At 33.6% G+C, this 18,243-nt stretch overlaps 1 protein-coding gene across 1 annotated transcript; it reads left to right on the forward strand.

Annotated features, from left to right (window-relative positions):
* The first annotated feature begins 510 nt into the window (after positions 1-510).
* On the forward strand, positions 511-11,415 carry LOC114181550 (Polynucleotidyl transferase, ribonuclease H fold protein with HRDC domain-containing protein). The gene is made up of 15 exons (XM_028068030.2): positions 511-1,324; positions 3,043-3,198; positions 4,519-4,677; positions 4,757-4,840; positions 5,028-5,107; positions 5,248-5,298; positions 6,132-6,249; positions 6,652-6,734; positions 6,927-6,972; positions 7,663-7,750; positions 7,839-8,008; positions 9,890-9,955; positions 10,053-10,187; positions 10,275-10,373; positions 10,475-11,415. The coding sequence occupies exons 1-15, from the start codon at positions 662-664 to the stop codon at positions 11,105-11,107; spliced, it is 2,631 nt and encodes an 876-aa protein (XP_027923831.1). The 5' UTR covers positions 511-661; the 3' UTR covers positions 11,108-11,415.
* The last annotated feature ends 6,828 nt before the right edge of the window (positions 11,416-18,243 follow it).

The raw sequence follows: 18,243 nt of genomic DNA on the forward strand, positions 1-18,243 counted from the left end.
TAAAAAAAAAGGTTCTTAATGTATATTCATATTTTTTAAGATAATAAAATATAATTAACTTATTATTAATATTATGGATATAAAATTATAATATAATTTTATTGTAAATATTTTTTATTTATTTTATAAGTAATTTTATAATTATAAAAATATTAAATTTTAAAACGGTTAAATTAAAAAAAATGTAATTTTAAAAAACGATAAAATTAATAAAATAATTATTTTACTTTGAAAAGTTTTACTTAAAAGTAAATCTAGAAAAAACTTTGAACATAAGATAGAAAAATCGGTATTATGTCTAAATATATAAAATTTAAATATAAATATGTATTATAGATAATACATAATATATATATATATATATATATATATATATATATATATATTTTAACATAAAACACTTAATTCTGATGCATGTGATTTTCCCATCACTTTATATCGCCACTTGCACTCCTCACACCCAAAACACGTGAGATGAACGTATATAAATACGAACGCACCTTCTCGGTCTTCTCACTCTTTTTCTCACTTCAAAGGGAAATGCAGTGCTTGACAATGGTGGCTACGTTGTAGAATCCTAAACCCTAACCCTAACAAAAACGACCGAAAAAAAAATTTGGGAATCTTTAAGAAAATTCTATTGATCGATCTTTGCGACGCCATGGACGTGGACCATGATCAACCTTCCGCCGCGGCCGCGAAGGCCCAGGCGCTGCAGACCCTAGCAGCGGGTCCTCTCTCCTCATCGGTGGCAAAGCTCGCCGCGTCCTCGCGCTGCCTCCCTTCTGACAAGGACTTCCACTTCTACCGAAACTTCGAGGAGTTTAAGGTCCCTGTCGAGGAAATCGCGAGGGAGTCGCGGTCGATGCTGGAGGCCATCGGAGCCGCGGCGCACGCAGCGTTCCCTGCTGACGTCGACGACGCCTATGACTGGCTTGTGAACGTGAACGATGATGTCCTGGAGCGGTTTGATGCATCCATGGACGAGTTCCGGAGGCATCGGGAGGAGGAAAAGACTGGGCATCCGGCGAAGCACCCGATGGAGGAGGATGGGTTTCAGCTGGTTTCTGGGAGGAAGAAGAAAGGGGCAAGAGGGAATGTGATTCCAGGGACGGGTCCTGAGGTGAGTCCGGCGACACCTGGAGTCACTGTGGCGACTAAGGATAAGAAGACGATGGGGCCCAAGCCCAAGGTTCCGTTTCATATTCCAACTATAAGGAGACCGCAGGATGAGTATAGTATTGTGGTTAACAATGCAAACATGCCTTTTGAGCATGTGTGGTTGCAGAGTAGCGAAGATGGGTCAAGGTTCATTCATCCACTGGTTCGTTATTTACTATTTTTGTTCATGTTTTGCTTATATAGTTTGTACAATATTTTTGTTTATGTTTTGCTTATATAGTTTGTACAAGTATGTTTAGATTGACTTCCTCTGTGAATACTCTTAAAAGTAGAGAACACGGGAACATGATATGACATTACGCAAGTTAAAGTTTGTAGAAGATCAGTTGGACTTTATAGGATGTGGTTGTGATGGATGATTTTTATTAACAATTTAGCGGCTAGTTATTAGAATGAACATAATCTTTTGTTGTTTTTGTTATTTTCCCTTATGTTTTGTTGATATGAAGGAAAATTTTCAATTGTCTCTGATTGTAGTCTTTGTAAAAATATGATTGTATGGCTGCCTCTCATATTTGCTTATGATGGAAAAGCTAGTTTTGGCAGGCGTATAGTTTTTTTTTTTTTACTTTCTTTCCATTAAGGTTTCGTTTGACTTGGGTTGGCGTGTATATCAAGTTCATTTGGCATGTAATAACTTGTTTAAAGTTGTTCTGTGGTCTTGTTGATATTAATGCTATCTCATTGATGCATGTTGTTAATTTAGCGTAATAGATGGTTCTGAATCCCCTGAAACAAGATTATATTGTTAGAAATATATAACACCTCTATTTCCTTTACAAGGGTGGAGTCCTAAAAACTGGGATCTAACATGGCCAGATAAGAGAAGAAATTTGGTTTTTCTTCTCATGTTAAGAAGCAAGATATGGTTCTGTTGGTGGGAGAGAAATAAGTTTTATTAAACAATTACGTACAATGATGGGTCGTAGGACCACAACTCATATATTCTTTTTATTATGTCTTTCTTTCTCTGACCTGACCATATCTTGTTTTTTTTTTACCATATCTTGTTAATTAAGAATAGGAGAAGATGCAAATCCCATTCTAGAATGTCTTTAGTTAAACTCAATTGTATCCCCTTTGTAAACTGTAATGTGTAGTTGCAGAGTCTCTTCAATTAAGAAGTGATAATAATGCCTGTTTCATGGGTTTGTTAAATAGTATTCTCAAGATCAATCATGCTGACTATTCATATTTTCTTCTTGTTATGTCTTTCTTTCTCTGACCTGATCATATCTTGTTAATTAACAATGGGAGAAGATACAAATTTCATTCAAGAATGTCTTTAGTTAAACTCAATTCTGTCCCCTTTTGTGATCTGTGATGTGTAGTTAGTTACAGACTCTCTTCAATTAAGAAGTGATAATAATGCCAATTTCATGGGGTCGTTAAATAGTATTCTCGAGGTCATTCATGCTGACTATTTATATGTTGGTATGGTGTACTTTAAAGCAATTACTTGTGTTCAATGATATTTTCTGTGTCATGTTCCTACCCTTTCACTTTTCTAATATTTGCATGAACCAGGGATGTTCATTCAATGAACCTTGTTGAAAGTCTTAATGAAGGAATAAATCCTTTGGAAGGGTTAAATTCTTTTTTTTTTTTTTGTATTTAATTGTTGTTAAAAGAAATTTTGTTTGGCTGATTGCATTCTACGTTTAGATCTTGCTTTTCTAGCATGTATGTCTTCACAGAGTAGCTATTGGCAGTTGTATTTTGTTTTGCATTAGTAATCTCCAACCTTGTGTGTCTCAGGTGAACTGAAGGAAAATTTTCATAATTTTTTTATTATCTTAAATGTTTTTGTCATCTTTTGTATCTTTTTCATGTTAATCTATCATTAATTTATTATTCCAGGAAATGCTCTCTGTTTTGGATTTTGTTGATGGAAGTCCTGGGGATGTTGTGCCAATGAAGCCTCCCTCAATAGATAACACTCCTTTCAAGCTCGTGGAGGAAGTCAAAGATTTAAAGGAGTTGGCTGCTAGGCTGCGTTCTGTTAATGAATTTTCGGTAAACATGATCACTATTCATAACATTTTACGTAGAAATTAGCTCATGACCAATTACATAATTTGATTATTGTACCTGAAAGGTTTAATTGCAATAACACATGATAAGTAGTACAATTTGATCATGTCACACATGAAATTTTGTTGTATTACATTAATGGATCCTAATTGTATATTTTGAACTTAACCTTGTAGATTTGGTCATTGAGGTAAACTATCACTATTCCATTTTTTCTGGTTTTACACTTGACCTGAGAGTTCTTGTTTGTGTTTTGATTTTTGTTTCCATTGTGACTCTTAAAGCTTCTAATTGCTCGACTAAACATTTCATTGAACCCTCCCACGTGGAGTTTTAATTTCCACCACACCCTGCCTTAAATTTCCACTAAGAGAACATTAAAAGGCCTTGAGGTGATCATAGCGGGCTTTGGTCAGATCATAGGAGTGCCACATGCAGCCCACTTCACAATTGAAATTCTTAAAACTCCCAAAAGAAAATTCAAGGAAAAATAATGCCAAAAGTTGGTGGCCCATTGTTTCAAATTTTAAACAAAATAAAATGTAAACTAATTAGAAATTTCTTCTTGTCTTGAAGGCTCATTAATCTTCAATAGGCTTTAGACAATTCCTTAATTTTTGCTCCTAGGGCCCTTAAGATAGAATCTTCAAGTAGGGATGTCACCTTATGTTGCATGGCTTCCTTAGCTTTCCTAGTTCTTGACCTAGTTATGGGCCTTCCAATTCCTTCAAGTGCTTTGTCATTGATTGTGTCCCCACCATTAGGTGCACTCATTTTTCAATTGCGTTTGATTGTTGGAATAATATTTCTCCTCTCCTGCAATCACTATGACTTTCATTCATTGCATTCTTTTGACTTATTTTTTGTAATGACTTGAAGTTGAAATATATAGGTTGATTTGGAACATAATCAATATCGGTCTTTTCAAGGTTTGACTTGCCTTATGCAAATCTCAACAAGGGCTGAAGATTTTGTTGTTGACACATTGAAACTTCAATAGGCTTTAGACAATTCCTTAACTTTTGCTCCTAGGGCCGCCCTTAAGTTAGAATATCTTCAAGTAGGGATGTCACCTTATGTTGCATGGCTTCCTTAGCTTTCCTAGTTCTTGACCTAGTTATGGGCCTTCCAATTCCTTCAAGTGCTTTGTCATTGATTGTGTCCCTGTCATTAGATGCACTCATTTTTCAATTGCATTTGATTGCTGGAATAATATTTCTCCTCTCCTGCAATCACTATGACTTTCATTCATTGCATTCTTTTGACTTATTTTTTGTAATGACTTGAAGTTGAAATATATAGGTTGATTTGGAACATAATCAATATCGGTCTTTTCAAGGTTTGACTTGCCTTATGCAAATCTCAACAAGGGCTGAAGATTTTGTTGTTGACACATTGAAACTTCGCATTCATATAGGACCCTATCTTAGGGATGTTTTCAAGGACCCTTCCAAGAAAAAGGTTAGTTGCACATGATTGGGTTTTCTTTTAATTTAACATTTTTGTCTCATTGTATTAAACATTATTTACTATTAATTAGGTCATGCATGGTGCGGATCGTGATATTTTATGGCTTCAACGAGACTTTGGAATTTATGTTTGTAATCTGTTTGACACTCACCAGGTTTGTTTGAATGCTCTGACTATTGACTGTTGATTGAGATGCTAAAGTCCAATATCACGTATTTGGTTTGTAATAGTAATCATGTATGAGATTTTTGTGATTATTTAGCTAGGTGTTCATGTATTTATAATGTTTTAGTTGAAGAATATTTGGCCCTAGACTAATCTATTTTCATGGCATTGCTTAGGCTTCAAAGTTGTTAGGCTTGGAGAGAAATAGTTTGGAGTATATTCTGTATCATTTTTGTGAAGTTACTGCAAACAAAGAGTATGTTGTCCTTAGTCTTTTGCTTTAATTTTGAATCAATTGATTGAGCCCAATTGCTTTATTTTTTGCTTTTGGGCTTGATTTTTCCTAATTTTTTCATGCATAAATTTTGGAAGGTTTATATTAACATCTCCTTGCAGTTACCAGAATGCAGATTGGAGACTACGTCCACTTCCTGATGAGATGCTAAGGTATATACTTTTAACTTGTCATGTTTAATTTTTCATTTTCTTTCCTTGTCATATTTAATTCCCGTTTAATCTATCACGAACTCCAATCCTATAAGAAAAAAAAATCTTTATTAAAAGAGAGGATACAGTCAAAGAACGTGTAAGAGGATTAATGGAAAATAAATTAAATGGAGATTTTGGGACTTAAAGAATGTTGTCAATGGAAAGAGTAGGTAAAAGATGAACAACACGAATACCATGAGAGGAGGCTTGAGAACCGCTAGTGATGGTGACAGATGGTAAAAAACAGGGAGTAGAAAGGGAAGAGAACATAGAATTATTACCATAGATGTGATTGGTAGCCCTAGAGTTGAGAACCCAAGAACCGAGAGGATTGAATGAGACCAACAAAGGAAGGGTCTGTGGTGTGCAATAGAAGTAGTGCAACCAGATGTGTGACATTGCTTGTACCATTTCATGAATTCTGTTAGAATTATTACTTCTTTTCTATATCATTATCCCTATCTATAGGGTGTACAATAGGTTAACCTATCTTCTGTATTACCTATTCGATACTTAAGTGTGGATTGTCATATATTGTTGTAGTTCACTGATGTAAGAATCCATATAAATGAATGGATCAGCTAAGGGATAATTAAGCTCTCTCTGATCTGCACATAACAAGGAAATTAAATTGTCACCAGCAATGCTAATTTTTGTGTTTAGTTCCTCCCTCCCCCTTCCACAAGGAAAATAGTTTACTATTTTTTTCTTGGTTTCAGCTTGATGATTACTGGTATAATGGCATGAACAATCTAATTGTTACAACCTAATTAACTGTTTTCTGATGACAGATATGCTAGAGAAGATACACACTATCTGTTATATATATATGATTTAATGAGGATTAAGTTATTTGCCTTGTCTAAGGATTCTGAAAGTTCTGAGTCTTCTGATATTTCTCTGGTGGAGGTAACTATCTTCTACACTAAAGGAATCTCTTTCCGTGGATGAATTTGATTTGGTTGGTTGAATGTCTTACACATACTTTACTGAGTGTAGAAATTTGTGTTGTGGTTGAAATTTGTTAATGATAACCTTGAACAAGTTTACAAGGTTTTATAATGTGCGTTAAACCTTACCAATTTTGCACAGTAGAAGGTGACATTACTGTTTATCAGTTCTTCCTATCTTTTAGATTCACAGGCTTCTTAATCAGTTATTTGAACTTTTACACATTTTACACTAATGATTTGATTAGACCCGTTTGACCTTTGCTTTCTATGCATAAAGGATTTTGGGCAATGATTTAATTATAAATGTTAATTAAATTGAGACACAACTTGGCTGAATGGTTGGCTCAAAAACGAACAGGTCTACAAACGAAGTTATGATGTCTGCATGCAGCTGTATGAGAAAGAACTTTTGACAGAGAACTCCTATCTTCATATATATGGGTTCGTTACTTTTATAATAGCTGTTTCATGAATTTTGTGTATTATACAAGTAGCAATTGTTCACTAATATCTTTTTGTATATCCTGATTACATCAATAACTCTTTTATGTAAAGGGAGTGTTTAAAGTTCTGTGTTGCATGTAATGCATGCCAAGAAATTTAAAGTAAAGCTTAGTTACTGTTTCTTGATAGGTTGCAAGGAGCTGGTTTCAATGCTCAGCAGCTTGCCATTGTATCTGTGAGTTACTATTTTTAAATTATTTGTGGCACCAATTTTGAGCATGAAAAATGTTCTCAACTGTTCCACTAAGCAATCCTTTAATGAATTATTGCTATCCCATTTTTTAAGTATTGTGGTCAATTCTGTCGACTTAATCTACAAGCCATTGTTTTCACGAATATCAATATAACACAATATAGGTGAACTTATTTCCTGTATTTTATTGATCAATCTCTTCGTTAATTTTCTGTATCTTATAAAATAACCAATTTCAACGTGATCATCAAAATATTAACTTAGCTTTTGATACCATTTCTTACCATATTACCACCATAAATGTCCTTACCACCAAGTTACCCTGTTATCATCTCAATCATCACTAGGCGCTCCTGGAATAGTTATCTTGCTCTTTCATGTTGTTTTCTATCATGAAACAGCTTTGGTTGGACAGCAAGAAATAATACTAATAGCCTTCCAAGCATGATTCTTGTATCTATGTTCAAGTTTTTTTGTATTTTTCTGGAACAATCCAAAATAGATTCCAGTGCTGGAACAATGTAAGGAATTTGTGATAGAAGAATTTCCTACTTGTAAAACTAGTAGAATGTGGAATGTTACGTATTGCATAATTTGCATTCGTTTTGGATTTTGTCATTCTCTGTACTAAACATCCATTGAAGGCTTTTACTCTGATTTCCTGGATTGCAGGGACTATGTGAATGGAGAGACATTGTTGCCCGGGCAGAGGATGAGAGCACAGGATATGTATTGCCAAATAAATCCGTTCTTGAAATCGGTATGAAACATGTGCAAGTTCTGGGTATCTTAATGTTAACAATTTGGCTTTACGTTCATAGCTTAATTTGTATTTACTTTTTTAAAAGCTAAGCAGATTCCTCTTACTACAAGCAAACTAAGACGATTAGTGAAGTCAAAACACCCTTATGTTGAACACAATCTTGATACAGTTGTCAGCATCATTAGACATTCTATTCAGAATGCTGCTGCATTTGAAGAAGCATCTCAACTGTTGAAAGAAGCACACGCTGCCGTGGTAAGTAACATATTTACCAGGATGTATTAATTGTATATGTATGTATGTATATATATATATATATATATATATATATATATATATACACACACATTCTCAAATTTAGAAAGAATAATATATTTTTGTATTACAATAATGATGTCATTGGACCTATGATACATGAGCTTGATGGTTATTTTAGGAAATATAGAGAGCTAATTCTGAAGAAACAAATCCCGGTAATTATGGGACTGAGTATAAATACATAATCCTAGTATTAATAGTGGGATACTGAAAGAATAAAATTATAGCATGGATGAAATAAAAAAATTCCTAAAATACAATAGTGAGCATCTTAACTTTTAGCTTCACGAGGCCGGAAGGATTGAAGTGACCCATGATCCTAAAATTTGATGAGATCCATTGTGATCCCTCAATGATTCAATCCTTCTGTGATCCAGTGCTTGCGTCAACTCTCAGTGTGCTCCATATTCAAAGGACTGTGCTTGTTTACTTGCAATTTTTACAACATTGGTATTTATAATGTTCCCACACTCTATTTGTTTGGTGTCGGCTAGTAATATTCCAGCCTGATAGTAAATTCTCAACTCACCGAATGGACTAATTATTTATCAGTTCTCCTCATTATACATCTTACTAATGGATTTTCTTGTTACGAAGAAACAATGGTTGGCACCTCATTTTGTCATATTGTGACAATAAATTATTTTATGTTTCCACAGAATGTTAAAGAAAATATAATTCTTGGAACTCTGGATCTCTTTTTATTATATTCTTCTATAGGTTTTATTCATTTTTATGTCTTTTAATCACGTCAATAATTGATTATAATCTTCTGTAGGGAGTACTCTCCTATTTCTTTCTCTTTTCATTTTATCCAATTCTTGTCTTTCCTTTTCAATTATTGGTTCTTAACATGGTAACCTTGTATTTATAATGTTCTAACACTTAATAAGATCTATTTGTTTAGGGTCAGCTGGTATAATTCTTGGCTAATATTAGATTATTGTGGTAATTATATTCCCAACTCACCCTAATTATTTAACAGTTATACTCATGATACATCTTATGTTTTAGCTTGTTGTAACGAAAAACAATTACTGTAAACCTTATTTTTTTATAGTGTGGAATGAGAATATTTTATATTTCCACAAAATTTTTAGGAAAATATAATTGTCAGAACTCTGAAGATATATTTTGTTTGTAATCTTTTATATGTTCTATTCACTTTAAGTAATCATGTCAATGATTAGTTATTATATATATATATATATATATATATATATATATATATATATATATATATATATATATGGTGTGGGGAATCTTATAAGCCGATTTTGTTAGGTTGAGTTTGGTTTGTGCTATCAAGCTCCTTTTAATTTTCACACTCTAGATGTCCATCTTTAAATGTGAGAGGGTGTGTTGAAGACCCTATATCAAGTAGAATATGACCATATTACTATATGTAAGTGGGTGTAAAACTTATCTTGCAAAATGATTTTTTAAGGTTGAGTTGGGTTTAAAATTCATTTTTTAACAAATTTAAATATAAATGTGTTACAATTCAATAATTATAAATAGGTCATTTCAGTTTGATTTTCTGCATATATAACAGTAATATTGTAAGGTATTTTTAAATATATACATTTGAGAAGGTCTCCAATTAATTGGGATTATGGTAAATTGCTCATGTCTTTTGGATCCATTATGAATGCCAGCTAAGTTTCAAAACAGATAAAATTAATCAACCTGGTGTGTATAATTGCTGAATATTTTAAAGAATTAATGCTTTTTCTACCTGCATAATGGGTTTTATTTTAATTTTTTTCAGTCTTAATTTCTATTTTTTGTTGATTGAGTTGTATGATTGCTTAACAGGCATTAGATGTGGTACCAGTTACTGATGGAACTGAAGACCCCCAATTCTATAAACAAGATTCTAAGGTTGGAAGTCCAACTAAAGTGTTGAAATTGAAAATAGTTGCTGTAGTAATATTATTATCCTTGAGTAGTCTCGATTTATGTTTTTGATCCCAAATAGGAACCTTCTGTGCATCAAGATACAAACGTACAAATAAAAATCAAGTCCAGTAGTCTTACATCTGAGCCAAGGGTGAGTCTCACAGTTTTAGAGCTGGATAGGGATGCAAATGTTGGTGCACTTTCTTCGGAAAAGGTTGAAAAATGTCTCGGTATTAGTTCAATGTTTTATCCACCTAGTGATGAACATTGATCTGAATTATATCTGTTAATTTCTTGATAGGGAAATAGAACGACTGTTCAGGTGCTAAAAAAGCCTTCTGGTGCTTTTGGGGCACTTCTGGGGAATTCAGCTTCAAAGAGGAAGCTTGGTCCTGATAAGGTATCCTTTTGTCAAACTCAATATATTACATGTGATGCTAACATGTAGCTCCATGTCTGTTGAATACTATTTTGATACAACATATTTGGATTTCTTCTCAGGGAAAGGAAGATATCAAGTTAGAGCAGATTAGAGCTTCCGTTAGTCTTCCTTTCCATACATTTTTGGGTAGCAGCGAGAAGTTAGAACCTACAGTACAAACTCCCAGTGTAGCGACTGAAATATTAGAGCCACCGAAACCTGTTTCTGATATAGTTTCTGCCTCTCCGCTTGATGAGATTATAATGCTAGAATCTGATACGGGTGCAGAGGGTATGGAGCTGAATAACCTAGAAAACTACAATGTGCACATGGAGAAAAGTTCTGGTGTGTTCACTTCGGGAAAAGAGGATAAAGAACCAGTGTCTCTATCGGAATTATCATCAAATTTTAAAAAATGCTTTCATTCAAATGACCAAAATAATAAAACCAGACAGCACGGGAAAACTGAAGAGTCCAGTGGCGTGGTGCAGCTGAAGGCATTTGATTATGAAGCTGCAAGGAAGCATGTCGAGTTTGGAGAACATACAAAGCATGCATCTTCCCAGGATTGTGGTGAGGTAGAGGTCTCAGATAGCAAGCAACTTTCGACAATTGGGCAGGAACAAGCTAGTAATTCGACTAAACAATTGCAACAAGGTAAAAGACGTCAGGCTTTTCCAGCTTCTGGGAATCGTAGTGCAACATTTCGCTGAGAAATGAAAATGGTACAAAAATGGGAAACCAAGATGTTCAATATAGCGTAGCGTCGAATCTAAGATTGGCAAGATATAGAAATTTATGAATTTAAGTTTACATCTTAAAATTTTAATTTTTACATGTTGGTCATTAGCAGCAACATTTATCCTTGTGTAGCTGATAATTAGTATGAAAGATGAAAATTATTTCTGGGAGGCAAGAAAATCTGGTAGGCATTGTAAATCTACTTAACATTTTTCATTGTTTATTTCTCACTTGCATTTCAATCTAGGAATTTAAATCCGGTCAACATGAATTGATTTTACCATATTAGTCATATTTATATATGCATAAATGTTTTTTTTTTGGCAACAGTGAATTAAATATATTTATGCAGCTTCCGAATTTAATGTAATAATGTTAGGATGTAAGCCGAAGAAATAATTTGTAGAGATACCAGACAATCTTATTGTCATATAACTTATTAAGAGAAGAAATGACTAGATTATATTTTTGTTGCGATGTCAGGTAATCTAATCCTCATATAACCTGTAGATGGTAACAAATATTGAATGAGCTAGAAATACATTAGTTATGGTTTCATGGAATTTTCTAGTGTGATATGTGTAAGATGTAACTTGTATGAGTGTCCAGAATTATAAATATTTTTAAAAGGTTAAAACAAAACAAAATGAAATATAATCAAATTTGTGATCATAAATGTTTTGGGTAAGTGACTAAGCATCTATTTCCAATGCTCAAATTATTTTTAAGTTCTTTTGTCTGACGCTCTCTTCATTTAGCTTGTGTTCAATTCTTTCTCCTATTTGGTGTCTTTTTCTTTTCCTGTTCAGGCGATCGGGGAACCTGTCTAAAAGACTCTGATGCTTAAGTGAGTTCAAGTTCGATTGGACATCTATTTATTAACCTCCCTTGGGCATCTATAGTGGAAACCAGACTCATGTTGTCCTGGTAACTGGATATAGCTCTATGATTGAGTGAACCAATATAAAAATAATTGTGCAATTCTCTTTCCCTCATCTCACTTACTTTGAATCACTTAAAAACTCAAGAAAATCAAGTAATCCACTCTTTGTTGTGTTTTAATCCGTTCTTTTATAATCTGAGGCTGTATAATAATTAGAAATATTGATTGGAACAAGTCTTGTATATAGAAGATTGTTGTTTAAGTTAAATCTGTGAATTCTACATTCTACATAAATTGCCAGTATTTTAGCCGACTAATTTGTCATTTTAATCGACAGTTTCATAGCTCAAAAACAAACTAGTCTGCTATTTTATTTTTTGACCGATTGAAAGTGTAGTGGTCTATAACTTTTCCATTCTAACTTTCCAGTCTATTTGATTCAATTGAAAAGAGTTTTATGCTTTCGAAAAAGTTTTAAATAGCCAATTCAATCCACCCCGTCCCCCTTCTTGGCTTAAATCACCATTTCAAACCTACACTCTTCTAGCCACCTTAGATTCTCAAATTCTTGGCTTTGATAATATTTGCGAATTGTATCTTCAAGATCCATACTTTTCGCCCATTTACAAGTCTTGTGAACAAAAGTCCCAAGGAGGATTCTATGTGAACTTTAAAATAAGCAAGAATTCATATTCCTCATGGTTTGCATAAAAAACTCCTTATACAAGAAATGCATAAAGGGGGACTTATGAGACACTTTGGGTTGCTAAAACTTTATTCATGCTTAAAGAAAAATTCTTTTGGTCCCATATGAAGAAAAAGGTCCAAAGACATTGCTCTAGTTGCATCACATGCTTACATGCTAAAACTACTACAATGACTTCTGGCCTTTATACTCTTTTGCCTATTGCTTCCACCCCTTAGGAGGACCTAAGCATGGACTTTGTCCTAGGAATTCCAAGAACTTGTAGGGGTGTTGATTCTATTTTTGTGGTGGTGGATCGTTTTTCAAAAATGACACATTTTATACCATGCTGCAAAGTAGATGATGCTAGCAATATAACAAAGTTGTTTTTCAAGGAAGTGGTTTGTCTTCATGGTCTACCTAAAATCATTGTGTCTTATAAAGATACTAAGTTCCTTAGCCACTTTTGGAGAACCTTGTGGTCTCGGCTAGGAACCAAGCTAGCTTTTTCTACTACTTGTCACCCATAAACCGATGGGCAAACTAAATTAGTCAATAGATCTCTATCCACTTTGTTGAGGGTCGTCCTTAAAGGCAACCATAAATCTTGGGATGAGTATCTTCCTCACATTGAATTTTCATAAAATTGTGTGGTCCATAGCACTACCAAGCTCTCTCCTTTTGAGGTTGTTTATGGTTTCATTATCACACATTTAGATTTGATACCACTTCCTACTTCTTTTTATTTTATCCATGAAGAAGGGGTATCTAAATCTAAGTTCATCAAAGACTTACATGAAAAGGTGAGAAACCAAATTCAAGCTCAAAATGAAAAGGCTGTCAAGTATAATAACAAAGGAAAGAGAGTTAGGAGTTTTAATGAGGGTGACTTAGTTTGGTTACACTTAAGAAATGAAAGATTTTCACATTTGAGAAAATCCAAACTTAGTCCCTGTGGTGATGGTCCATTCCAAATAATCAAGAAAATCAATGATAATGCTTATCAATTGGATCTTCCTGCTAACTATGGTGTTCACTCCACATTCAATATATTTGACTTAATTCCCTTTGTAGGGTTAGTGGATGATGATGAATATCAAGAAGCATGTTAAGAAAGATTCAAATGAGCTTCTCTCAAGATGGCCAAAATCCTCACGAGCTTCAAATGCTCTTCTCATTGGCTAAGGAGGATGTTAAAATATGAGATGTTGCATATCAAAGCATTAGTATAGACTAGAGTCGTCAAAATGGGTTATAACCCGTGAGCCAACCCGGCTCATCACGGGTTCGGGTCGGGTTGGGTTGAAAAAAAATTACAAATTTTAGTACGGGTTAAAAATGAACCCAACCCACTAAGAACCCGGCTCATTCGAATTGAACCCGTGATGAGCCGGGTTTGCTCACCAACCCGCCAATAAATTTTAAATATTTAATTAATATATATATATATTAAATTAATATTATATATATATATATATTATATATATTATATATATATACATATATATTGTAGATGGGGATAAAGAAGATGTTTCAAGAGATGAAAATATTGTGAATTTATTCATTCAAGATTTTTTAATACTATAGTTTGATAAGTGACAATAATGATTTGATGTTAGGTAGTAATTTATATTTTTGTGATTTTGGTTTGTATTTGGAGTTTAACATAATTTGGGATTTTATTTGGATTGTATTGAAGTTTATTTAGATTTAATCGAAATTATAATTTAGTTTTCTTGAGATTGAAGAACAAAAAATTGTGTGTTTTTTTTTTAATTAAGTGAGCCAGTGAGCCAACCCGTTTAACCCGCCAACCCGTGGTGGGTCGAGACGTAATTCCATGACCCTTAATAGTGGGAGTTCATGGTGGTGCCCCATCTATATAATTTAGTAAGGATTCAAGGTAAGGTTGCATCCTGACGCTCTAAGGAGTCAGTTAGTCTCACATAGAGCGGACTGACACTTGCGGTGAGAGTAGTAGGAGGCATGAAACTCATTAAGGGCTAACCTTGTGTGTGGGGTATTGAGACATTGTAACACTTAGCTCGAGGGTGAGCAAGGAATTCCACCACAAGTGCAAGCATCCACTGAATCCGACTAAATTATATGTATCCGAATGAGTTGTGTCGAGTCTTAGTGTATTGTTTGGAAGGTCATAACATGCTTGGGTGATGTATGTATACTTGACTGTGAAAGAGTATATGATTGCATGATAAAACTATTTTTGGCTCTAGCTTACCCTAATGATTTTAATTTTACTTTTTTTTCTTTCTAAAATTAAGATACATATTGCCAAATTTAAAATTTGAAATATATGATAATAGAATTTTAATTTGAAATTTAAAATCGCAAAAAACTATAAAAATAAGGTAATTGTAAAGCCCACTTAATTTTTTTCTGCTCTAATTTTTAAAGGCCTACCCTAATTAGTTGGACATAAGGCTGACCCATAGGGTGTCCAAGATCCTAAACAACTCTAACCCCCTCATTTTAGCTCACTTTGCAAAAACAGTGCTTCACTCCTCTCCTTTTTTCCCAAACAAAACCTTTGTTAGGGTTTGGACCTCCTTCCTCTCCCTTCTAGTCATATTTTTGCAATTTCAGTTAGGGTTCACCGTAGGGAGCTTGTCTTAAATCTGTTCCGCTATTTTTTAGCTCTCGAATCTGCTCTTAGAGCTACGGTGCTCAATTGGTTGGGGTGTCGAAGTCTTTTACTAGCTCTTTTCAGGTAAGGGAAGCTAGGGTTCCTCGTATTTGCTGAATGTTTGTCTATTTTTGACTTGCCTCGAGTTTGTATGACTTGTATGCTATTGTGGTCATATGGAATGCTTTGTTTTGTGTCTCGAGTATGTCTGTATGGCTGATACAGGTACAAATAGTGGCGGGAATTGATATTCTCGCCCAAGCAAGTTCGTCTCGCCTAGGCGAGAATAGCATATGCTGGCCTAGATTCCTGCTCGAGCTCTCGCTTAGGCAGAGAGCTCTCGTTTTGAGCGAGGTGTCATCTTGCTTAGGCGAGAGGGGCTCACCTAAGCGAGAACGCGTAAGAGCCTGTTTGTGTTTCGCTTAGTTGCAGCTCAGGTGAGAGACCTTACCTTTGAGCGAAGAGCAGTCTCACTCAGGCGAGGAGGTCTCGCCCAAGCGAGAGCTCGTGAACACTATAGTACTCTCTGCTGGCAATCTTGCCTAAGCGAGGACTTGTAGCCCATGTATTTCCTTACTCTTGGAGCACTTACTTTAATACTGTTAAACTTCTTTCTCTGTCTTGTTATTGGCGTCGTGGTGTGCCTTAGTTTTCCTTCTAAATATTCTTGAATAAATGTAAGAAGTAGCGTTTATACTTCATGACTTTGCCTTTTTATTATCCATCGTAATGTTTCATTTAATTATGTTATTACTTAAATGGGACATTACAATAACTAAGTTTTAATTTGAAATTCAAAGTAAAAAAAATAAAATCCAAACTTTGCCAAATACATAAAAATGTATCTAATTTAATATATAAATATAGCACTCATATTTATCAAAATTTATTATCTTATTAAAATTATTTATTTTGTATAAAGTTATATATAAAATCAAACATAGCTATAAATAAATAAATAGTATATATATATATACATATAATATTTTCTATTTAAATTATACATATATTAATTGATTTTTGTCTATTTTATTTATTTTTTAAAAATTATTATAGAATCACTTTCTTATTACTAAAAGGAAGAAATAAACGGATAAGTTACATTTTTATAACATTTTAAAAAATAAGTTACAATTTGAAAATTAAACTATAAAAAAAGCAATGAATTTTTTTAATTAACATTTATATTATCGACAATACATAAAATTTAAAATTCAAAATTTAAATAAAATATATTTAAATTTAAATTTTAAAATAGAAAAAAATATGTAAAAATATAATATTAAAGTTTAAATTTAAAATTCAGCATCCAAAAAACTATAAAATGTTATGTTGGAAGTTCCAACATAAAACAATCTTATAGTATATAAGTGAGGTGCAAACCTCACCTTACAAGTTGGTTATGTGGGGTTGAGTTAGGCATTGTTGAACAAACCTTTGTATTTTTGTAGAGTCTATAGGGTCTACTCAATAATTTCTATATCATTTATAATTTTTAATATTAGAAAACCAACTATTACATTTTTCTACATTGTCTACTAAATATTTTATTTAAAATTGAATTCGATTTCTTAATTTTGATTAATTCAATCTTAATATATTATTTAAAATAATTATATATAATATATTTTGTTAAAAATACATAACTTAAATATATTTTTATTTTAAAATTAATTACAAAGTTATTATTTAATTTTATAAAATAAAATATTTATATTAAATTTAATTATACTTTTATAATTTTAAATTTTTAAAATCTCATGTCTTGTGGCACGGATAGAAATGCTAGTGTATATATATATATATATATATATATATATATATATATATTATAAAGTTACTTAATAGATGGTGACTATTTTAAAAATTTAAGTGAGGTTGAAGATATAATAAGAATTAAGGCTGAGCGACGATCGGGTTGGGTCGGATTTAGGTCCAATATGTCCAATCCAACGCAATCCAAATTTATTTTTTCAAATCCAAACCCGACCATTTAGCCATTCGGATTAGACGGTTTCAGAAAGAAGAAAATCAACGTAACACACACACACACACACACCAGAAGCTCGTCAACGACATTCTATAGACATCACCAACACCGTCAACGCTCTGGTCCCTCCCCCTCCTTTAAACGCCCTCGCGACCTATGGACTAGCTGTTGTCGCTGCCACTTATGAACTTAGTTGCTGCTGCCGCGACCTCTTGATCTTCCTCTCCTCTCTCCCATTCGAAGACAAGCAACAAGTTGTGAACTACGTCACAACTGACTTTGAAAGCAACACAGCGAGAACTACAAATGGAAGATGAACAACAAAGGAGAAGTCTCGACACAACTACTATGAGTAGATAGATCTGCATCACAAACGCAAGCCAGTCCACCTCGTCGAGAAAAGTGTGACTACGCAGATCTGCATCGCGAACGCAAACCAGTCCACCTTGCCGTAAAAAGACAGTACCTTCCAATGAGCATGAAGGGTGAGTGAATTCAAAGAAAAGGGAAGTTGTAGAAGAAAGGGAAAGAGATTACAGGTGAAGGAGGAGAGGAAAGGGGCCAGCCAGCGACTAGAGTTTAGATGGTGAAAAATTATAATGATAAAACTTTAACGGGTCGGGTCGGGTATTTGAGAATTTTCTTTTTATGATCCATATCCGACCGTATATATCCGTTTTTACCCGAAACTTTTTATTCATTAAAATCCAAATTCGCCTAAAACTGGCATTCTATTTTTTGATTCGAATGGATCAGTTTCGATGGATTCCGGTTTTTTTGCTCACCCCTAATAAGAATAGGTATTATGACGGTTACATGAACGAGATGAATATGCGAGAATTTCTCATCAAAACAGAAATAAATTATATATTAGCTAATGTGAGCTTAATACAGAATATATAATTA

Source organism: Vigna unguiculata, chromosome 4, assembly GCF_037176805.1.
Source record: "Vigna unguiculata cultivar grain cowpea cultivar isolate G323 ecotype 2 chromosome 4, ASM3717680v1, whole genome shotgun sequence".
NCBI lineage: Eukaryota > Viridiplantae > Streptophyta > Magnoliopsida > Fabales > Fabaceae > Vigna > Vigna unguiculata.